Source organism: Podarcis melisellensis (assembly GCF_964234715.1).
Source record: "Podarcis melisellensis genome assembly, chromosome: 9".
Classification (NCBI taxonomy): domain Eukaryota; kingdom Metazoa; phylum Chordata; class Lepidosauria; order Squamata; family Lacertidae; genus Podarcis; species Podarcis melisellensis.
Window position 1 is genome coordinate 25,656,496 of NC_138541.1, and position 24,981 is coordinate 25,681,476.

General features: G+C 41.5%; 1 protein-coding gene across 30 annotated transcripts in view; it reads left to right on the forward strand.

Moving 5' to 3' along the window:
• The window catches only part of ANK2 (ankyrin 2), a 333,722-nt gene that overhangs the window by 178,049 nt on the left and 130,692 nt on the right, over positions 1 to 24,981 (forward strand). For 6 of the 30 annotated variants that reach the window (XM_081924716.1, XM_081924699.1, XM_081924717.1 and 3 more), the window contains exon 1: positions 22,719 to 23,062. The exons of 8 other annotated variants lie outside the window; for them this stretch is intronic. In XM_081924716.1, the coding sequence (XP_081780842.1) occupies positions 22,928 to 23,062 (135 nt within the window). In that variant the 5' untranslated portion in view covers positions 22,719 to 22,927. Of the gene's footprint in view, positions 1 to 6,919; positions 7,862 to 22,717; positions 23,063 to 24,981 lie in introns of those variants that run through there. 16 more of the 30 variants (XM_081924697.1, XM_081924701.1, XM_081924702.1 and 13 more) reach the window with 9 other exon arrangements.

The window sequence follows — 24,981 nt, forward strand, 5'->3', positions numbered from 1 at the left end:
GACATAATTTTTTTCCTGTGTTCTGTTCTTTCAGGCTCGTTGTTCATCTGCTTCTCCCACTCAACTCCTACATACCATTTGCAGCAGAGCTACAGCTCCACAGTACACACACTCCAGTGGAAAAAATAGCCAGAAGGGGGTGGGGTACCCTGCTACATAGGGCTAACTCGGTTTTTATTGAACGGGATGTTGAACATCCAACCTTTTGACTGATGACTGCAGAAGGACTTCATCTCCTTAGGATCAATAAAATGCTGCATGCATTGGGCAGTGATTGACCACTTCAAGCTATACTTAGATCAACCATCCTATTATTTACCATAACATTTATTTGCTCTAGACCACTTTAAGATCGATATCATGAAGGGCTTGCCCTTTGTTGATGACTCTTGCTTTCACCTGGTTGACTTGTCCTATTTAGGTATAGCTTGTTAAAAATAAATAAATCCTGCTGCACTCATAATTAGGGGGGTACACTATATATATGGTATGTATGCATAACTCACACACTGCTGAGCAAAAAGGAGTGTTTATGTGTGTCTACATAGTACTGGGGTAGTAATTAAACAAGAATTGCTGAAATGCCAAACTGGCACAGCCTTCCAAAAGGAAGTTCACGTTGCAAGGTGTCTTGCACTGTGTTCACCTGTGTGGACAGTGGCACTCATTGATTTAATTATTTCCCTGATATCTGGGACCAATGAGCAAAGCTAAGAACATAAGAATTGCCTTGCAGGATCAGATCTGCATCAGGGCTAACACTCTTTCCCATTTCAGGCTGAAGCTTAGACCAGGATTTTAAGATCTGAAGCAGGAAGTGCAATTGCACCTGCCCTAAACTCACATTGAGTTTCCATTTCTTTAAAATGGAAAGTAGATTTTTTGAGCCTAATCAGTTTCATCATGGATTTAGTGATGACCATATGTAATGCTGAGAGTAGGTAGAAGACGTGTGCAAGAGAGTGGCAGTAAGAGCTGCAAAACCATTGCCACCTCCCTCTCCCCGTTCCTTGGTTTCAGTTGTGGGTGTGAACTACTTATCTGTCTTAAGTGGAGCTGGTTTACCTGTAATGCTAAGCCAGACTATGACTTTGTGTGACTATGTAAGCTCTTGGAGGCAAGATTGCAGCTGCTCTGCTTCTTCTGTGGTGGTGCTGCACTCTTGTAAGCTAAGCTGTGGTTTGACTTCGTGTTCAGACCTGGGATCATGGATTGTCTTGCTCTAGACAAACCACAAGCTGTATCCACATTTTGCTCTAGGATTTGCAGCTCATGTATACCAGAAGGAGCGCCTCCACCCCCATTGTCTGGATACTGAGATCCAGCTCCAAGGGCCTTCTAGTGGTTCCCTCATTGTGAACCAGGGAGGGCCTTCTTGGTAGTGGTGCCCGCCCTGTGTAACACCTTCCTGTCAAATGTAAAGGAAATAAACAACTACACTGGTACCTCAGGTTTCATACACTTCAGGTTACAGACTCCGCTAGCCCGAAATATTACCTTGGGTTAAGAATTTTTCTTCAGGATGAGAACAGAAATCGTGCTGTGGCCGCGCAGCAGCAGCAGGAGGCCCCATTAGCTAAAGTGGTTCTTCAGGTTAATAACAGTTTCAGGTTAAGTACGGACCTCCGGAACAAATTAAGTACGTAACCTGAGGTACCACTCTATCTGGTTTTTAGAATACATCTGAAGGCAGCCCTGTATGAGGAAAGCTGCGGTGTGTGGCATTTTACTGTGGTTTTATAATCTGCTGGAAGCTGCACAGAGTAGCTAGGGCAAACCAATCAGATTTGTGATATATAAAGTATTATTATTATTATTATTATTATTATTATTATTATTATTATTATTATTATTCTTCATGTGGTGGGGCATAAGACATGAAGAGAAGCAGGCACTGGGAAGGAAAACCTTGTGAAAACTCTCAAGACATACCCTGATTGCTGGTTGTGTCTTTCAGGAGAAGGTAGTAGCACACTGTGCCATCTCTCCTGCCTACCTGCACTAGAAAGGATTTGCCTCCCTGTGTAGGAGCTTTTCAGTGCTTGCACCAGTCCCATCTTCTGCTTGGCATTTTTGCAGAAGAACACCCCACAGAATTACTCCCTCACTTTGATCAACAAGGGGAGGATTGAGAAAATAGTGAATGTGGCCTTCGGTTCAGAAACCTCCAGTTTAGTTACATGACTTATTTGGGAAAGAAAGATTAGGACAGGGAAGCTTGTAATAAACTATTCTAGTATTGACTGGGTATGTGCTGATGCACCCATTAATGTGATTAGGAAGAGAATAATCAGTATATAATATATCTTTTGCATCCGGTGGTATATTGGGAATAGTCATACAGTTACCTTCCACATTAAAAGAGAGTAACCATGTAGAACATAAGCAATGAGTAAACTGAGTATGAAATACCCCCAATGAGTTGCAAAGCTAATGACAATGTGAGATTTGCTGCATGGGTTTGAACAAAACAGTAAATTACAACAAATATTATATTTCAAATGCTTTCCCTGACCTCTGTGCTGGAAAATAAAATGTATGGAAGCCATGGAAAAAAAATACTTATATTGAGGAAGTGCTCTAGTGTTGCTCTCCATTGTGGCACTGTGGTCTAAACCACAGAGCTTAGGGCTTGCTGATCAAAAGGTCAGAGGTTCAAATCCCTTTGACGGGGCGAGCTCCCATTGCTCGGTCCCTGCTCCTGCCCACCTAGCACTTCGAAAGCACGTCAAAGTGCAAGTAGATATATAGGTACCACTCCGGTGGGAAGGTAAATGGGGTTTCCGTGCGCTGCTCTGGTTCGCCAGAAGTGGCTTAGTCATGCTGGCCACATGACCCAGAAGCTGTCTGCGGACAAACGCCGGCTCCCTCAGCCTATAGAGCGAGATGAGAGCCACAACCCCAGAACCGTCCGCGACTGGACCTAACGGTCAGGGGTACCTTTACCTTTACCTACCAGCTGTAATATTTGGATAGGTGCTCCATTTGGGGCAAAAAGTTTCCTGCATTGCATGGGTTTGGAATAGATGATGGTCCTTTCCAACTGTACAGTGCTATCAATCTATGTAGTTAAGAGAGCCTCATGGCTCCCATACATGTTATTTTCCAGGCACAGAGGTCATCTGTACAATTCTGCAAAAAACAGCAAATTGTTGTGAAGTCTGAAGTTTTCTTAATTTACCACTCAAGCTAGGACTGGAAGATTTCCAGTTCAAGCAGTCTCAAACTACCAGATTATCTTAACATTGGCATCCTGCAGAGATTTTAGTAGTCTGCAGAGTGAATTTTCTAAGATGTAACAGCTGTAGTTGCTGCATAAAGCAAAATATAATGCAGAGATTAATATTTTTTTATGAAGGATTGGAGAGGTTCGAAAAGGGGGATTTGTATTAAGGAAAGAAAGGAAGAATACGGGGGATGGCATTTTCTAATGAGGAGAGGAAACCCTCTGTTGCCTAATCACTGATTTGTTGTGTGATGATGTAATGATGTACTAAATGAGCATTTGAATGTCCCATAATCTCATGTGAAATCAACAAAGAGTCTTATGGGACCTTAAAGACTAAGAATTCTTTTTATGTCATAAGCATCTGTAGACTGTAGTCCACTTTACATGACAGATTGTGTGTGTATGCATGTACACACACATACACACAGTGTGCAGAGAAAAAAAGGAAGGTCAAATAACAAGGAAATGCCAAAATTTCCACCTGACAATTCAATTAAATTTTAAATGTGTGCAAAATAAATACGGTAGCCATTCACACTAGCAGTAATTGGTGATAAACAAAAGAGTGGCTTTCAAATACCGCCCTTGGGATGGCAATAAAACATTTCCAGACTAGTAGAAATAAAAATGTATTCCTATCAGATTTGCATAACATACTCTTTCACAAGGATATTGCCGTACCTTACAGAGACTTGTTTGTTCCTTTACTCATAGAATCATATAATTGTAGACTTGGAAGGGACCCTAAGAATCATCTAGTCCAACTCCCTGCAATGCAGGAATCTCAACTAGATCATACATGACAGATGGCCATTCAGTCTCTGCTTAAAAACCTCCAAGGAAGGAGAGTCCACCACCTTTTGAGGGAGTCCATTTCACTGTTGAACAGCCCTTACAGTCAGAAAGTCCTTCCAGATGTTTAGTCAGAATCTCCTTTCTTGTAACTTGAATCCTTTGGTTTGGGTCCTAGACTCTGGAGCAGTAAAACACAAGCTTGCTCCATCTTTCATGTGACAGCCCCTGAGGTACTTCAAGATGTTTATAATATTTCCTCTCAGTTTCCTCTTTATCATGCTAATCATATCAAACTCCTTCAACTGTTCCTCATAAGGCTTTGTTTCCAGACGCTTGATTCTTGGTTGTCCCCCTTTGCATACGTTCCAACTTGTCAATATCCTTCTGAAACTGTGGTGGCCAGAACTGGGCACAATACTCCAGGTGTGGTCTGACCAAGGCATACTAGAACAGGGCTATGACCTCCCTTGACTGGGACATTATACTTCTGTTGATGCAGCCTAGAATAGCATTATCATTTTTTGGTGCTGAATTACACTGTTGAATCACGTTAAACTTGTTGTCTGCTAAGACCTCTAGATCCTTTGCACATGTACTACTGTCAAACCAGGTGTCCTCCATTTTATATTGGTGCAGCTGGTTCTTCCTGCCTAAGAGTAGAACCTCACATTTGTCCCTGTTGAAATTCATTTTTTTAAATTTGGGATCAGTTCTTCAATCTGCTGAGCTCATCTTAAGTCCTGATTCTGTCTTCAGTGGCACTGGCTACCCCTTCCAGATTGGTGTCATCTGCAAATTTGATGAACATTCCCTCAATACTTTCATCTAAGTCATTTATAAAGACGTTGAATAACAGGACAGAATCCTGTGGCACCCCACTTGCCACTTTTTTACAGGATGAAGAGGAACATTTAGTGAGCAACCTTTGGGTTTGGCCAGTCAATCAGCTACAAATCCACCTAATGGTTACCTCGTCCATTTCATGTTTTACCAGTCTCCAAGAGTATTGTTGGGGACTTTGTCATAAGCCTTGCTGAAATCAAGAGGCACTACATCCACAGCATTCCCCTAGTCCACCAAGCATCTTCTGCTTGCTTTACTTACTCCAGGGGAAGGCTTTTCCTTAGCCTTCTGCATTACTTTGTGGCCATCCAAAATTTGTGCTTACCATATGCCTGCTCTCTTAGCAGTGGGAGGGGCAGGAATGCCATACTGTGCTCAAGACTCAGGATGGCTTGAGGTGAGAATCCTCTTACCTTCACAGTTATGAGCTGGGAAGATTGGAGGAGGTGGGGGGGAGCCTTCATCCATCTTTTGCAGAGTCTCAGACACACTTGAAAAGCAGTGAGAAGTCTCACTGCCTTCCAGATGTCTCAGAGGCTTTTTGTGGTACCAAGAAGATCCCCTTCCCTTTCCCCAGAGCTTGAGAATGTCAGGGTTTCTCCTTGATGCTGCCTTCACCTATTCAGGTGTGATGTAAACATGAACGGTGGGTGCAGGGTGTATACACCATCCCTATGCATGCTGGTCCCCAACACTTGTGACTTTCCCACATTGAGTAGGAGGGTCTGTATGGGGCTTCTAAGTGTGTTCATAATTCAGGATCACATAGAGGCTCTTAAGCTCATTTGGTGAGCATGATACCCTTTAGGCATGTCCACTCAATGCAGAGAAGTCAGGGGTGGAGCATGTGGGGACCAGTGTTTGCAGGTACATTTAGAATCTGGTGTGCCCCCAACTTCTGTTTACATAGAGTTTTTAATGTATTTTTAGTATTTTGTTGGAATCCGCCCAGAGTTGCTGGGGAAACCCAGCCAGATGGGCAGGGTATAAATAATAAATTATTATTGTTGTATATTATTACATTACTTAACACAGGTTAAGTGATGCACTCACTAGTGGAAGCTGCTGAGTTTGTTTGTTATCCAGTGGAATTTCCATTCACTTCCCTTGGAACACTTTCCTGATGCTTGGATCTCTTTAGTAATGGGCTGTCTTTTGTGCCTTGCTGATGCTGAAATGCAGACACTGGGCCTGAGAAGAGCTCTTCTGTACCACTTCAGCCATTGTGCTGCCCAAAGGACCTTGCAGTACAGCCAAATTAGGGCCATTTAATTGAAGGGTTTTTGGAAATACCCGTTACCTTCTGCTTTGGACAATGTTGTGCTAAAAATAGAGGAATGCATGATTCCTCACTTAGATTAGGGAAAAGACCATTTATGTGCATTGCTTACTTACTCAATTATGGGCTGAGAGAGACTTCCGGTTTTGCTGTGGCTTTTCAGGCTCATTGTTTTACGTGGGGTAGTTGTGCTGATTTCAAGAAATCACTGTTATAATGAATGCATTTACAGGAGCAAATACTTCCTAGGTAGGTGGGGCTGGTGTTTTGCAAGGATAGGCTGTTGGGATATGCAGTCAGGAGATGATAGACCCCACCCCATCTGCTCCTAATATAAAAGATAATAAAAGCTCATCTCAAATGTTCTGGGAGGGGATAATTCCCTCCCCCTCTTTTGTAATTAAAAAGATGCTCTCTCTGTTTTCATTTCTCATACTCCAATAATCATCCTGTTTTGGTTTAATTTTTTATTCCTAATGTAAGCACTTCACAAATCAGATAGCCTTTAAGTAATGTATGCTGCAGACTAAGATATTCTACATTTATTACCCTTCCCCCACAGGAATCAGCTGGCTGGGACAGGCTGAGCCCAGATTATGCTGCGTGTTTTCCTTGCTGAAGTCCACCCTCAGAGCAGCATTGGGATCGCCTCTTAATGCAGCTCTCCTAATGCAGCCTCACGTGGACTCTAAAAAAACGACACAATGAGGACCTGGCTATTCCCAGCTTCTTCCCTTCTCTCTCCCTCTCTCAGCTCACTCAGCCATGTATTTAGCTAGGAAGTCGCTACCTGCAGACTGAACAGGCTGCAGCCGGTCTGTTCTGAGCATAGCAACGTTTCCTCCTTATCCTCCCAATTCCTTTGTTTTTGGGTGGAGAAAGGCGGCAGGGTGGGGAGGAGAGAGAGAGAGAATAACCGCATTTAATAAGCAAGAGAAGGGAAGACTGGAATGGAGAGATGTGAGGAGAACAGAGCATATCATGTGCTTTTTAGCAGAGGCAGTTGCAGCGGCAAGTCATTAAGCCAGACTGCACCATTTTCTTCCCACCCTGTAACGAGGTGATGCTGGTAGCTGCAAGGAGCTGTCCACCCCTACCCACCCACTTCTAAGGATTCTACAGAGGTGGCTCCATCCTGGCTCTCTATCCAGCATATGCAGCCCGTCTGGAGGAATCCCAAGAGACCTTCCCAGCTGGTGAAATTTGTGCATAGGATGAATTTTCTTCAGCCGTCACAGGAAATCTAAAGTGCTTCCTGCTTTTCTGTGAGGCTTCTCCTCCATAGCTCTCTGTGCTGCTGTGTGCATGTTCCTTCCTACATGCATGCGGGGGGAGCAAGGGGGAGACTTAAAAATCAGGATATGCCTATCTTGTGCTGAATTATGGATGCTGCAGAGGCTGGATCACAGCTGTGACCTATCAGAGGGTGCCTGAGGAGGAGGGGGAAAGAGGAAGAGCGGGAGAAGAGGATTGCCCTGTGGATTTCTGCCTTCCAGCATCACCTCTTCTGTGCCCTTGCGAGATAAACAAAATCGCCTGGATCTCAGTGTGGTGGGAATCGACTGCTCTGAGCAGGTGCTCCCCTCTGCAAAATGGCTCACGCCGCTGCTTCTATTAAAAAAGTTCGTGAGGCTGAAAATGATGAAAGGGAGAAGGAGAAAGAGAAGGAGAGGAAAAGGCTAAGGAAAATCTCTAGGGAAAATCGGAAGCGCAAGGTATGAGCAAACATACCCCACCATCACTCTCTCCCCCCCCCCATATATATAGGACACGTACACAGGTTTCCCCTGCAAGATATGCAGCAATGTCTCTCTTTCCACTTCCCACTCCAAAATTTTGCATCCCCTACCCTGCCATAAATGTTTTGCTTACTGCAGTGAGAGCAAATAAAATAATTCCTAGCCACATGGGTGCAAACATGTGAAGATGCCCAGTGGCACTTCTTTTGCCTTTTTTCTTTTATCTTCAAAGCTCCTAGGCTCTGTTTTGATCACCCAGGAGCCAGGTGTTTTATGCCTCCAGCTGTTTTGAAACTGTTTACTGGCAGGGAATACTGCAATTTTGTGCTGCGCTTAATCAAGATAGGTTTAGAGGTTTGAGACATTTCCCCTCTTTCCCTCTGTTTCCATTTTTTTTTTTTTTTTTTTTTTTTTTGCTGTCAGGTCATTAGCATGCAGTTTTACATGAAATCCAAAAGCTGTAAGCTGAATAATCTGTTCTGTTGCTTACTGTAGGCATCAAGTGTGGATCCTTTGCACTTCTATTAATGGGTATTTCACTCTGTTCATTTTACAGCATTGTTATGTGATTCATCCTGTACGCTGCAGAAGCTTTGTGTGGGTTTTTAATTAACTTAGGTTGTCTGCTTCTCTGCTTTTCAATACTGACAACCATTCTCCAGTCATTCTTCTCTGAAGTATTTGTAATATTGCCACTGTTTCTGAGATGTGTTTAGGATTGGGAAGCTAGTGACACCTTCCCCATCCCAAAGCTTATTGCTCATTTTGTCAGGGAAAATGATTTTCTATAAATTGGAAGAGACTATAACAATAATAGTGGTATTGTTGGATATTGTGGAGACCTGCATTGAGGTTATATTCTTCGCAACTCAGAACCACTCATATATTTTAGGGCAACCTCCCACTTGGCATTTGCCTCTGAAGGTATAGAGGTGTGGCTTTTTGTTTAAATGTACGCTGTCAGGGGTGCAGATTATGAGGGTGTTTACTTAGTAAACAGAAAGAGGGCCTTCTTGGTAATGGCACCCGCCCTGTGGAATGCCCTGTTATCAGATGTCAAGGAGATGAGTAACCATATAACCTTCAGAAGACATCTGAAGGCAGCCCTATGCAGGGAAGCTTTTTAATGTTGATTTTTAAAATTATGTTTTATATATGTTAGAAGCTGCCCAGAGTGGCTGGGGCAACCCAGTCAAATGGTTGGGGATAGATAAATTGTTGTTGTTGTTAGTGCATGAACACAAACCTTTCACCAGAGTTTTCTTAAAGAAGCAGGTATACAATATTCACATTTAATGGGGTATGTTAATATGTGTCCAAAGGACACCTTGGTAGGGAAGCAGCTATTGGTATACAGTACAGGAAATTCCTTCCTTATTTTCTACATTTTAACTCATCTGTAGTGCTACTTTGTCTTCTGTGCCTATATAAATTGTCTGCTGTTCTATGCTCCAGGTGGTAATTGCCCCTCTCTCCTTCCTTCCTTCACACACACATTCCTTCCTGCGGCCCATGTTGTTGTGCTAATATCACACAGGCATAGGTCCAGTCATACTACATTTTAACATGCTGATATGTTTAGCAAATTGCCAGAATTGCCATTCCTGCTGTTTGTTTTTCTCCCCCTCCTCAGTATATTTATGGAATGCATCTAATTCCCACCCCTTGCTATTGTGGAATGAATTATTCAGTCTGAATTCATTACAATTATATATATATATATATATATTGCCCATCCGTTAAGCGGCTGGATACCTAGGGGATGCCTGATGTGATCTGTCTGACTTCTTGAAGGCTTTGTTTGCTATGTTCATTAAGTTGCATTAGAATTCTCTTTATCAGGACATGAATGCCATTTCCCATATAGGCAGTACTGGGATGTGTAGCTGATGAAGGCAGATTGCGATTACTACCCTAATCCTCTAAATGGAACACTACAGCATAAGCCAGCCCTTTGATTATACGTTTGATCATTTCCTTATAAAACATATAGTATATTTTACTGTTATGTATAGTATATAAATATGATTACCAACTCATCTGTGCATGTAGAAGGGTGCTTTGCACTGAACTGATTTTGGAGAGCTCTCTCTGATTTTATCTGTTTTAAACCAGAATGTTGAGGCTCTTTAATTAAAGTTGAATATAATTAAACCAGTCCCTTCTGGCATCTCTTTTGCACAAACTGCTGCATGACCTTGATTAGAACCAGGCAGACTTAGAGGAGTCCACATGTTAGGAATATGTTGGCCACAGAGGATGGGGAGATCAGCATGTTCCCCTCTAAGAAGCAATAATAGGTCAGAGCTCAGCATATACCAGGGAATTACTATGCTTCTATTTGGTTTGTTCCGTTTAATATTCAGCAGCCAGCCTCACTGTGTCTGCCTTTTACTGCAGCTGCACATTCACTGTTACATAAATAGCCCCCTCAGTCGCACAGCAAACTTGCTTTCTAACAGGAATGGGTGTGGTTTAAGCATGTTGCCCTTTACCTGTAGAAATATAAATCTGTGTGCACGGCAAAGAATGAGATAGCATAATGCTGTGTAATGTAAAGGGATGAGTGTTTTTGGAATGTACACAGACCCTTCTTGGCAGTCATAAACAATTTTGGGTAGACAAAAGGCCTGAGTACCTTTCAGAATTGGGATGACAAAGGCAAATTATAGGCTGTGCACACCAGTTTAAATGCAGCTAGGTCCTTTTTCTCCTCAATTCAGTTTGAATCTGGCTTGAGGGGAAACATATAAAAATGCCTAAGAAACAAACCAGCTGTGCACACAGCATTGGCTCAATTGCTTCTCTTTACTTTAGGGAAAAGCGTAAGTCCTATGTCCTAATGTTTCCTCAAGTTGGTATGTGTGAGACTCTGGCAAGGGTGTGTGCATTTTCAGCAGGCCCAACCTGGCCTGCTCTTTTTTCTTACCAGGTTCCAAAGAGTCAAGGATTGTGGTTTCCAAAAGTGTGATTCACAATGCCCCTGTGATTGTGATGTTGCATCTTCCTGTGGGCTCTGTTATCTCATATTGAATGGGAAGTGGGGAGAGGGTGTCTGTAGAAGGAAAAATGTGGGAAGGTGGTAGCCTATTGACTAGAAGGGAAACTGGGAAGTTGTGCATGAACCAAGAAGGTGAGGAAGAAGCAGTATATGGAATAAAAGAACAAAGTGGGTATATTGTAGGTTAGGGCGATGAAAGGAAGATCAAGTAAGTTTATGGCAGGATGCAGGGATTTTTGTTGTTTAATTTTAATTTTAGATTTTCTTTTTAAAGAGGTGAGGGGAGAAGATAAACATAAGATCTATAAAAACCCCGTAAAATTACTTCCAAATATTGATACAGCAATGAAGAGTATTGCATGTCAGTGAAAACGATGCTTAGAAATAACTGGCTATGATTTTATAAAGTCTGAGAAACACTGGCATATCTATGAGCTAAAGGGTTTTATGGTTGTTGATAGGAAGCCACTCAGAAGGGTCTCTGTCCCTAAGAGTCTCTGTTTGCTATTGGCTGAGCAGATGCCATAGCAAGTCATCCAGATTCTAGAGAAAGGTTGGACATAGATGGGGCACCTAGGAAAAGATGGTTGGAACATGGAGAAGTCTAGAAGAATCAGATGAGTGTGATCAGATGTTTCTTCAAAGACACACACAAAAGCTTGATATTAGGAAGACATGTTCTAGCCTTTCCTTGGCATGATAACTTTTGCATGCAAGTTGTTATTTTTATGGAGGAATGAGCATTCAGCCATGTTAACTCCTCTAGCCTGCAGTCTGAAGTGGTGCAGCCCAGACACAGATTTACCTCCTCTAAGAGAACTACAGGCCTGTGCAGTGGGGCAGGGCAGCCAAGTACACTTGCCCTGTTTCTCAGAGGGCTAAGTTGGCTGGGGACCCCAGCTAAGGACAGACTTCCTTTTTGTTTGAGTTTATTACCTTATCCGAACAAGTCTCCCACCCTGGGCCTCAGACAAGCTCCAAGGCACCTATATGAGGCTTCTTTCATTTTCTTTTCATTCTTCTGCACCATCCCATGTTCCGACCCTCCTCTGAAGTAGAGTTCAGAATCAATTAGGAAATTAGGCTTGAGTTGAGAGTGAATCTGAGAGTCTTAATTTGCCTCGGTGTGCAAGAGGGCGTAGCCAGATATGATGAGACAGCTAGTCCCAGTGAAAGCAGTTTGAAAACATGTTTAAAATTCACCAGCAGAAAACAAGTGACTGCAGGGAAAGCGCATGTTGGATAAAATGCAGCCATTGGTTGTCATATTAGTTTTGTTGGAATTGGCCCCTGCTCATATCTGGGTACTCCATTTCACTGGCTGAAGTAATTAAGAACTTGTTTCTGAGGGTGGGTGGGTGTGGAACGGGAGAGAAGATTGTATGCATGGCAGAAGCTGCAGACTTGAATACATCTATTTACATATTGATTGCCAAATCTTTTGTTACATGTTAATATGGGTAGCTCTGAAGTACACACACACATAAACACACACATGCATGCATGCATGCATGCATACACACGCACGCACACACACAATTACTCACCTCTAACCTTTAAAAATACACTTTGTGTCCACAACTGTGTTTTGAGCCCAGGCACTGCAGGATTTTAAAATCTTCATTTCTCAGAATAACAGCATGTTTCACCCACCTTGTGATAAAGCTCTACCTCAGACGCTCATCTTACAGATCAAACCAGTTTGCCATATCACCACAAATCTTTTAAAGGATTTCTGCAAGACAATGTCTTGGTACCTGTGGGGAGCTGTTCTACGTGAACTGCTTGTTAAACAGAGGCAGCCACTACAGCATGGGCAGCTGTTGTGATGCCCTCCAGATGTTGCTGAACCACCATTCCTGACCATTGGCCATGATTGCTGGGGCTGATGGGAGGGGGAATTTGTGCTGGAGGATTTCAATCGTCTAATTCCTTAGTTTGAACTGTATGCTGTTTGAAGAAGTCCATAAGAGGGCCCAAACAGACCCATAAATACTTAGAAAAATATTTGAGCTTTCAAAATTGGACTTTCTTCTAAAGAATAAATAATTACATTTGGTTATCTTTGTTTTCAAAGAATGTTTTTGACCACTGTCCTAAATCTGAACTGTAAATTCTCAACTCCTTTCAGACAGAGATAAATGTGAAAACTATTTTTTTTTTTACATAAAACACATTTCCATATCAAAACCATGTATGCTCACTTCCAGAGTAGATTAAATGTTTGCTGCTAATATATAATCCTATGATAACTATGTTTGTGACCCAGATGTAGATGATTGCTGAAACAACATCTGCCTTTCAAGGGAACCAGCTTAGTTTTTTGTTTTTTGTTTGTGTTACTTTCATTTTTTAGGAAAGTGGCAAAGGTTGGCAGCAGTGTTTAGAGCATGTGAAAGGGGAATAGGTACTAAACATCTCTGGCAGCCAAGTATGTATATCTACATATTTTGAAAGTTAGGAATGTTTTGAAAACTGATGAACAAGATAATGGGAGATCAACAGTAGCTGAAGCCAGAGTCAGTGATGGGCAGGCAATGGCAGGCAGAGCCAACTAATTCTACCTTCCCCCTATCCTCCTCCTTACAAGAGCAACATTGGGACCAAGGAAGAGGAAACTGGCAGCACTGCCACACCCTAGACTGGTTGTATGTAAGAATGTAGACAGGGAGGAGCTGGCTGGGGACAGACTGAGGTTGGTGAGAAATTTCCCCTAATCGACCAGCCTCCATTGATGGTGAGCATGTGAAATGCAGACTTCATGAAGGGCATTGAAATAGTTCCATGAAGGAAATAACCAAAGCTAGACTTGTGCTTGCCATTATTCATAGCATTCTAAGAATGTAATGAGATGCTTGGCTAGGTGCTGCCACACAAAATGCCCAATCTTGACATTGTGCAGAATGGTCTACCTCTTCTACAGAATGTTGTGATCATTTGGGTATGTTGTGGGATGTGTCAGTCTTTTAGGTAACCTGGTCCCAAGGTGTGTAGGGCTTTCTACACCAATACCAACACCTTGAACCAGGCCTGGAGATCTGTTGGAATATGCTAGCTCTGGATTTCTTGCATGGAGCAAGGAGTTGGACTACATGACCTACAAGACTTTGTTGAATTCTGTTCAGGCACGGTGCGATTTGCGCCTCTGCATATGCACGAGCGGCGAAACCCGGAAGTAACCTGTTCTGGTACTTCCAGGTTGCCGCAGGATGTAACGTGAAAAGACACAACTTGAAGCAGATGCAACACGAGGTATGACTGTACGCACTCTCGTTTGGAAGTTAGCAAGAGAATAAGCCATTTCTCACAGGCTGTGCTGTAGCTACAAAAGAAATCATTCATATGTATTTAATTGTGAAATTTATATTGTGTGTCATGGCTGTGCTGAGGTTTTTAGATGTCTTTATTTGAGGCACCTCACACACAAACATGGCTGTGTAGCTGCAAGATTCTGCCAGTGATGTCCTATGAATATGTGTTGCTGTGAAGGTCTCTTTCACTAAAACACTTACTTTGTGCTCATTACAAAGAGGTAATTGTGCTCTTCATGGCTTCCCAGCAAGACCAACTATGTTTTGCATCTGGACTGAAGTGATACAAAGATGCCATGGGTAGTATGTGACCCAGAAGATGTCCCTGGGAAGCACAACCTGCCCAGATCTGAGCAGAGAAGAAATATCAGAGTTGGGAGTACAGATAGGCAGTTGCACAGCTCCTGTTACTACAACAAGAGATCCAGTAAGACCCCACCTGCCTCTCTATCCCTGTAGAGGGAGAATCCGTTCAGAAAGAAGAAGGAAGGGACCTTTCCTTTTGTGATGCATTCACACCCCACCTTTCCTTCAAGGAGCTCAAAGTGGCATGCATGGCTCTCCCTGTCTCCATATTATTTTGACAACAACCCTGTGAGGTAGGCTAGGCTGTAAATCAATGGCTGGCCCAAAGCTCTCCCACTGAGCTTCATAGCCAAAAGGACATTTGAACCCTGGTCTTCCAGGCTGTCTTGACACTTTAACCACTATACCACACCACTTAGTCTTTTCTCTTATATAGACTGGATTCAGTTTCATTAGATGTTTTGCCAGCTGACCAAGTGAGCTGGTTGAGTTTGTGTGTTCAGTTTCTCTATCTCTTTCTGGCCACTGTTGCCATTAGGTCCAGAAGAAGAGGCTAGTGAGCATTGCCTGAGCATATTGCTGTATGACTAGGGGCTCAAGCACCCAGGAAGTGGCACTGGACTGGATTTGCACCCTGTGAAGTGTTGGAGGGCATGGCCAGGTTCCTTTAGAACAGCCACAGTTATGCTGAAGGTTTCTTTTTCTTTAAAGCACCACAGGTCTTCAGTGCTTTAATGATGTTCTAGATTATGTTGCTACTGATGAACATCTTTTGATGTTCCAGGTTTAATAATGAAAGCATTTCCTTAATTATTTATGGTCTCTGGTTTGTTCCATGCTAAGCTGTATAACGATGTGTTGCCGCTTGACATTTTTTAAGTTGGCAGCACACAAGAGGATTAGCATATGATGATAAGTGCCTGGTTAATTCTGCATCTTTTAGGGAGCTTCTTTTTAGGCCAAGCATTCTTGAGACTGGTGCTGTTGCTTTGTATGTAGAAGAGCAGAGAAACTGCATAGGATGAATGTGCATCCATAATACTAGCATGCCTTCTGCGAACCTCCTTCAGATATGCCTCATTTCTCGGACACAGGAACTACTCACCCAGTGCCTCCATCTTGCCAGGATTCAATACATCTAAAAATGCATTTATAGAGATCTATCTATAGATGTGGTTAGGCCTTTCACTGTGATACTGTTTCACCATGTAAATGATGTACTCATGCAAAATTTCTCTTTCCCCCTATTCTATTGCAGTAGCTTGCAATGATTAATAGCATGGTTTGTCTGCTTTTTTATTTATATGCTCAATGTAGTGACATATGGTAGTTCTTGGATTAAAAGATCTCTCTGTCTCTGGTACTAGCAAGAGAGGATTATTATGATTAATGCATTGAACCATTCAGCATATAGGAAGGGCCTTCTGGTGATTGTTTTTTTCAAATATGGCTAAGAATATGCATTTGTAATTGGTTGAGTGCTTAATGGGTAGCGAGGCTAGAAGTGTTTTGCTCCAGATTGCTGTTTTATCCCACCATCATCTGCATTTGCAAATGTTACTTATCAGAGAAAATATAGAGCTGCCTCAGTGAAATGGCATTTGGTATATGAAGCATAACGGAGTTGGTGAATTTTGCAATATGAAGTGTTGGGCCTCCATCGTATTCTGTCAGCATGGCCCTTACCCAGCTACTGCAAATGAAACAGCATTTTATTTATATATCTGACCATCTTCCATTGCTAGGCAAATGGACGTTAGGGAAGGGTATCACTTTCACACACAGGAAGATCAAGTAACTAAAATATCAACTTAGGAACTCAATTGTAATCATATCTGAATCATTTTATAACTCAAAAAGATTTGACATCTCATTCCATTTTTTTTTTAAAAATGTACTTTTATGAGTTATGGATCCTCATGTTGTTTAAGCTTGTGCCTTGGAGAAAATAAATAATAGAAGCGTGTCCCAGTTTTGAGGTGACATGCAGGATCATAGAATCACAGAGCTGGAAGGCTCCCTGAGGGTCATCTAGTCCAACCCCTTACAATACAGGAATATGCAGCTATCCCATATGGGGATTGAACCTGCAACCCGGGCCTTATCAGCACCACACTGTGACCAACTCAGCTATGTTCCTTTGTATGTTGAAATGTACATGTGTGAAGTTCCTGAGAATGTGAACTGTGGGTTGAAAGGCTGCCAAAAATGACCTGTGCTTCAAAGCTCAACTCATTCCCAAACTAACATGCTTAGCCCCTAATTGGTATTCCCTCAGCTCTTCCTCCCTGCACCTGCAATATCATCCTCATGCAAAGGTCAATATAATTATCTTACATAGCTGTTGTAAGGTTTGCTGTGACATCTTGTATGCAAAGAGCTTTGGGCATTTGTATTCCACTATGCAAAGCGTTATTATTTTACCAGCTATCAGCGGTAGTGCTATATATGTCCTACTCTTGGATATATTTAGCTGTGTATATTTAGCAGTGTAGATTTTAGTATTATGTGCCAAAGCAAAATAAACAAAATCATCTTCCACACTTTCTCATTTCTGTAACTTGTTCATGTATTTCTAGCTGCTATACCCATAATTTCAATAGGTGCTTTTGTTAGAGACGGCTCGTCAAATCATGTGAATTGTGTGTAAGGGGGGTGGGGGTGGGGTCACATTTTCTTTCCTTTAAAAATAATAAATCCAATAATAAATCCTATTAGGGCTTCCATGAATCCCATGGCTTGGATGTCTACACAGTGCTTAAATGGATTTATAGCTGCTCTTGATGTCAAAAACTAGGAGATGCTCTGCACCTGCTGTGCTGAAGCCATGTCCTTCCCAACATTTTGACTTTACTCTGTGTAGTGCAAAATCCCTATGGATAGCCATCAGGTTCAGAATGAATTTAAGACAAAGAAATGCTAGTGTTCAAATAAGATGAATATACTGATGCTAAAGCACACACTAAGAGCACAGCCGCAATGAACAAGTCCAGTGAAAAACATTTCAGGATAGTTACGAATCCACACTTCTCAATCAGTTGTGTGAGAGGCTTTATGTCCTATTATATGGAGTATTTTATCCATATTAACCCATATGTTCAGTTTGCACACTCAGTTCATAGTTTGCCAGTAATAGCCAGAAAAGAAGATAGTGCTCAGCTGGTCCAAAGCTCTTTGCTGGAGCATCAGTCAATGTGCGCTGCTCAGCCTTTCAGTATAGAAGGATATGCTCAGAGGATGATGGAAAGGGGGCATTGGCTTTTAAGATAATTCTACTCAGTGTTATTTAGCAACTGAAAAATATTAATCCATAATTTTTCCCTGGAGATGAATTTGAAGAAACAACTGCAAATGAGTTCTGGAACTGAAAAGGACATTTCAAGGATAACCCAGCAACAGTAAAGTCACTCAGTGAAACAGAAACAAAAGGACCGATCAAGGGTTGGTCTTAAGATGCTGATCTAAAACTGGAATAGAAACCACCATAGCTACTAGCCACAATGTCTATGTTCTATTTTCAGCTGTAATCACAGGTGGGAAGAATACTGCTGCACTTAGGTCTTGCTTGCCGGTTTCCCACAGGCATCTGCCTGCCCACAGCAAGTACAGGATGTTGGACCACTTGGGACATTGGCCTGAACTGACAGTTTTTCTTATGTACCTTAACTCCCCAATGAGGGTAACACTAGGGCAGACTGAGATCAAGTTTCTCATAGCACTATAAGCCAATTAGCCTCTAATGTGCCCAGCACTTCTCCATCAATGCCCTTTTGACTTCTTTGAATAATAATAATAATAATAATAATAATAATAATAATTTATTATTTATACCCCGCCCATCTGGCTGAGTTTCCCCAGCCACTCTGGGCGGCTCCCAATCAGTATTAAAAACAACACAGCATTACATATTAAAAACATCCCTAAACAGGGCTGCCTTAAGATGTCTTCTGAACGTCAGGTAATTCTTTATCTCTTTGACATCTGATGGGAGGGCGTTCCACAGGGCGGGCACCACTACCGAGAAGGCCCTCTGTCTGGTTCCCTGTAACCTCACTTCTCGCAATGAGGGAACCGCCAGAAGGCCCTCGGCGCTGGATCTCAGTGTCCGGGCTGAACGATGGGGGTGGAGACGCTCCTTCAGGTATACAGGATAATTCTAGATTCAAGAAGGTGAAAGCAACCTCTAACTTTTTTCCATTGCTTGTGTTTTTAATTATATAATACTGATGTACAGGCCAGATTACTGTCACAATCAGCTTTTGTTTTCAGTTTCTTAGCTGCTATGTGATATGATAGATCTGAGAGACAGACCCAAATTACAGTGGCATTAACGAGACCCTGGGAGTTTTCCACCCTTCCATAAGGACTTTGAAATTTAAGTCTCTAAATAATACACATGGTTTGATTGCTTTGCCCCGCCTCAATCTGGCAAAAGATGAAAATATTTGCTTTCTGAGTAATTTGCCCTTAATAACTTTGAAGCAGTGTAACAAACAGCACTAGCATTGTTAGAAGTTCACTGGCAGAAAGATTTCCCCTTTCTTTGTCTTAGATATCTATGTAGATCACAACCATCTGCAAGTAGTTTTTGAAAGGAATGTGTGCTGATCTGTATTTGGCACCCTTCTAACTTAGTCCGTGGACTTTGTTTCCTGCTTGCCTATCCATTTATATGCTCTTAAAATTATGCCATGCATTTTGTCAGTGTTCTTCATCCAGTGGAATTCTTCAAATAACATTTATTGCCAGGCAGAGATCTAGTGTGTAGGGCATGTCTCTTTTAATATAATTAATCTGAAAACTGGAAAAATATCAAGTATCGAAACCTGTTGTTTCTATGAACCTCTCCTACCACTTTGGTGCTCCCTTCTGTCCACTTCCCAGCTTTGACTCTAAAGTAAATGGAATTCGGGGAGTTGCAACTGCACATTGGATTTTAAATTTCACAGTATTGACAGCTACCATAAATTTTTAGAAACCTTATTCATTAGACATGGAATGTGAGAGGGCAGATATGTGTGAACAGGAAACAACACCGAGGAGATTAACCTTTTATATGTATAGAGCATGCTTCAAGTCTCTGGGTTTGCCAACTGCTGTCTTTTACGACATTAAAAACATAGGACAGCGTTAAATAAAACAAACAAAATAGGCAGAGTTGATCTGTACACGCAGTGAACTCTGCCACAAAGCTAGGCTTGAATTTTGCTGAACAGGAGGCAGCTCTGTTCTGTATTTGATGGAATGTCATGGGGATATTTTGCTAAGAGTTTGATATTTCCCTTTTCATATGAAGTTGCATACATAAATTTTGATGTCGCAGATGTTTTAAAAAACGAGAGGAAACTATCTGCAATTATGGGAGTTTCTAAACAAGTCTGTTCATTTTTACAGCTTCCTCTGTTAGTCAAGCACTCTGAGACTTTTGCAGTAGAAGGAAGGTGTGGTGCAGTGACAACTCTTCCAACTCTCACCCTCCCAAAGCAAAGAAATTTATCGGGAGGGAATCCCACTGCCCCAGTCACACTACTTCCACCAGGCCTGTGCATTGTTGGTGTATCTGTCTGATTTGTTTTTTGCCTTTGTGGCCTTCTGTGAGTACTTGAAAGTTGCTTCACCCGCCTCTCAACAAATTCCCCATCATGTTCTCCTAATCATATTAAGAAATCCTAAAACAGGTATTAGACTGCGGTTAGGGTAGAATTGCTTCAGATGTCCATAACCTGTCACATCAATATTGAATATGGCATGCCTGGCATCTTATCAGGCAAGGAAAGAGTAAGAAGTTGGGTTTTTTCAAGCCTTGGAGTCGTCAGACTATCAGTGTTATGAGAGGACTTGAAGTGTATATCAGGATGTTAGACCAGCATATTTAAAGTGGATTAAGCAGTCTGTTGCTTTGGTGCTAAAAATCTATCTTTTTACAGTTTGGAAAAGGAAATACACTGAAAATGTGGGATGAATGAATTATAAATGGATTGACATGTAGACACCTAACAAACGAATCAGGATGACCATTAATTGTCATATAACCACCCTGTAAATTTCAGAATGAATACACATTAAGGCTGGACATAGTCTAACCACCACATAAGCTTTGTACAAGCAAATCAGGATTAAAGCTGAACAGATAGTCTGGAGGAGTCCCATGAGCTTGTTGAATGGGACTGAGGATTACTATTAATATATCTAAATTTTGAGACCTATTGGAGATCTCAATACATGAAATCTGTTCAACTTCATATCTCAAAGCTTCCTTTGTCACACAAGTTGAATTTTATTACAATATCTAGCTATGCAATTGACACTTCCCTTCATAAATTGGCAGTAAACATAAATAATAAAATATTGCAGTAACCAAAAGGCTGGACAACTTGGGAAAAAGAGAAGCACAGAGCCATTCTAAATTAACTTGACATAATTAACACAAGCATGAATTCCCCGTAGGTCAGTAATCCTAAAGGGTGAAAAACACAGTTACCCGATGATAAATCCTGGCAGCTGTGAAGGGTAACAAATCAATAGGGCAATAAAGATGTTGGATCATTGACAACTGGTTGCTGAATATCGTTTGATTCTTTAAAAAAATTGATAAAGGAGAAACAATTTTGTACAAAATCAGTAAGTACTTGAAAATGTGTTTCAAAATGACTAAAACCGTAACAGTTACCTTTGGTACACTTGAGTTTATTGCATGTGCTTTTGGTATATTCGATGGGTTGGAACCAGATTTAGGCCTTATTCACCCCAAAGCAGTAAACTGTGGTCAGAAACAAACCATGGCTTATGGTGAACGAGCAGCGTGTTAGTGCATGCTGCACAGAAATGCTTCCTTCACTCCCCCATTTGCAGGGAGCAGGGGACAATACCATAGTGTGGATGACTTAGCGGTACATGCAAACTAGCTTTCGTGGTTTGTTTCTCCTAACAAACTAAACCAGTGCTAAACCAAAAGCAAACAATAGCTTCCATTCATTACAGGTTCAGAAAGAAACAGAATACGAGTGTTGGTTCATACGTCATGCTAACTCAGCCCCTCCATGCTTTGCTTATTGCCTCTGGAAAGGGAGAAGAGAAGTGTGCAAGATTGAGTAGCGTGCGCCAACCAGCATGGTGCTTCTCCTTTGTAGCAGTTGTTGTTGCTGCTGTTAATCATATTTGTACCCCATCCATGGGATACAAGGCTGCCTTCAGATAACTTCTAAAGGTTGTATAGTTACTTATCTCCTTTACGTTTGATGGGAGGACGTTCCACAGAGCAGGTGCCACTACTGAGAAGGTGCTTTGCCTGGTTCCCATAGTTTGTTTCAGTGTATGGCTTACTGCTGCATGCAAACCAGACCATAGTCATACTTGCCATAGACCAGCTGAAGTAAATGGGACACCACTAATGTATGTCATCTTGATATCAGTTGGTCTCTACAGTGCAATCCCAATTATGTCTACACAGGAAAGTCCTGTTGAATTCATGGAGGCTTACTCCCAGGAAAGTGTGGTTAGGATTGTAGCCTAAATCTGGATCCAACCATATGTCTACTTTTCTGGTGATAAAGATAATTGTGTTTGTATTCTTGGCAAAGCTCCAATTGGCTGTGTGAGGCCTGCTTCTCAGATTTGTACTTTAGAGAGCATGGCTGCTTGAGCAAATGGGTAGTGGCTCAAAGTGCTTAAAGGATACTCAAATGCTGTAATTCTGCAGAATTACCAAAGGAATTATATGAGGCTATGACTCATTCACCTAATGCAGATTCAGAACGAACAAATATGCCATAGTTGCATATTTATTAAGTACCATATGATGATCTTTTTTAAAAAAAAACAAAGCACTGCATATCTAGTAGCATTTGTGTGTTAAATACAAAACAATTGGCATTTTGAATTAATCATTTCATGTGAAAGTTTTTCTCTTCCCCCAATGCCCCCCCTCTCTCTTGGAAAGTACTAGGGTGCTAGCATGCAGCATTCTGAACTGTAGTGCTTTGGGCAAGCACCAAGGGATAATGTGAACAGTAGAAGGGTAGGGGGGGGGGAATCAAAACATTCAAAGGCATGCAGCTGGGTAATTCAATAACCCTTGTATGTGGAGGCATTTCACACAGTAGGACTTTAACTCTGCGCTAGTCAGGCTGCCTGTAGGTCGCTTTCCCCCTCCCCATTCAATTTACATGCATAGCTGGCCTAGTAGGTGTAAAAATAGACAGGCAGCGCCTGAATTGGAAATGGTCACTGAATGCTGTCTGCAGTTGCTGAGGTTTCCTTTTGACACAGGGCAGCCTGCAGAAAGAAAACTCTGGCGAGGGGAGTTGAGGGGAGCAAAGCACGGGATCCGTAATTATCCTTCTGGGTTGTTTACTCTGCCCCTTTGGAGTGTTTAGGACACTTCAAAGTCAAACCCACTTGCAGGAGTGAGCGGGGAGGACTGATATGGGCAATGCACCCGTTTGCCAGGCTTGTCACACGGACAAGGGTGTGAGAGTGCAAGGAAACATACAAGATGTGGATAAAATTCCAGACTACTATGGATGCAACAATGAAGAGGCTAAATATCCCGAGACACTGGTAAGTCTAAAGAGGCGACAAAGGGGATAAATAGGCCTTTGTGACTGTGTAGAAAAGAAGAAGAAGACCTCTTAGCAAGAGAACTCTTTGAACCTGCTTGGTAGATACTGGCAATGCTGAGCAGTGAAATAGGGTCTGTGACTTTAAAAACTGCTGGTGGCTGGATTAAGATGGTCATTGTTGGGGATCTGTTGAAGAGCAAAGTAGCTCCTGGAATGTGTTTCCATGCATGTAAAATATAAGATTGTAAGTAGCGAAAAACCTCAGGAGATAGAGCTCCTAATAAATAAAGGAATGTCTTTTACTATATTTTTGTAAGTAGACATTCCAAAGAGACTGTACTGATATCTCATTTGAGAACATAAAATCAATAAATTGCATTTGATGGACTGTGCTATTCCGTTAAGTATATTTTCCATAGTTTAGGAGATATATAAAGGCTCAGTTACAGAAAAAAGTTCATTACACAGGTCAATGTGCTCTCTCATGTCGTCAATGTTTGCAATTACTTAAGCCAAAGCACAATTTTTCAAATATTTTATTCACTATATAAGTACTTAGCAGCCTAATTCCATGTATCTTTACTTGGAAGTAGACTTTGATGAGCTCAGCGGGACTTAGTTTCAAGTAAGTGTGCACATAGGACTGCAAGCTTAGTGAATTTAGCAGGAGGGGGAAATGCCGCAAATGTGTAATTTTAAAAATTGCATTCACATTTCAAGGTTAATTGTGCTGGCTCGCTGCACTATTCTCCAGATTTAGCCAGTTCTACACACTTTCACTTGAAAGTAGTTTCATGTTCATCACAGAAATAAAATGTTTGCAGTTGCAGTAAGAAGGGAAGTCAGATGGAATCTGAGTAGAAATCATATAGCAAATGAAGACTATATATCACATATTTCATCAAATGTCAAAGCTGTTTAAGAAGAATTTCTTTGGTATCAGTTCAAAAGTAGCACTCCCTTATAATGTATGGTTGCAATTTGCAACTTTGCATCAATGCAATCTCATTATGAGTGCCCATGTGGCATGTTTGTAACCCCACCCACAGATCTTTGATATTCGACTTCTCCTTGCTAGTTTCCTGTCAACTATTTAGCAAAAATAATAATATTATTATTTTACATTTTCAATATTAATATGGCATGCATTTTTAATTGGTAAAAACTAGTTGCTTGAAATCCTTCCCTTATTTCAATCCCAAGCAAAGCTATTTTGTAAATACTTTATTGGGAATTTTTCTACTGTATTTTTGCAACACTCTGCTTGCCTTGAGAATTAAGAACAGTTAGAAGTAGTTTCCCTTTGGAATTTAACTGAACAGTCAAGTTTACAGCAGCAGTTGAGTTCAGCAAGAGAAATTGAGGGGGGAGGCAATCTGTAGGAATCTGCCCCTTGCCTGAAACCCTGGAGAGCTGGTGCCAGTCATTTTGGAGGAAAGGGTCATGGCTCAGTGATAGAGCACATGGTTTGCATGAAAAATAGCCCAGGTTCAATCTCTGGCATCTCCAGGTAGGGCTATGAAAGAAACCATGAAGAGTCATTATTTGTCAGTGGACAAGTTTGGAATTTTCTGTTTGGAATTTCTGTACAAGTACAGTACAGAGCAGTGCAAACCATGATTACCACAATTTATGGGAGTTAGTTGCAGTACAGTCTGTATGATTTTGCAGTATTTTAGGTTCAGTATCACTGAAATGGGTAATACAGTTTATGAGGTGAATAGGTTTGTCATTTGGAATAAAAGAAATGTTGTTATGGTTGAAATTCCATGAGATGGAGTGGTGTGAATCCCGATTATAACATTGTATAGGTGTTAGTGCAGTACAGCAGGTCTGTTTGACTTGGTTATACAATGTTGAAATGGGCTAATACAATTTAGTTGGTGCATAAGTTTCATTGGGAAGAAAAGGCAGTAT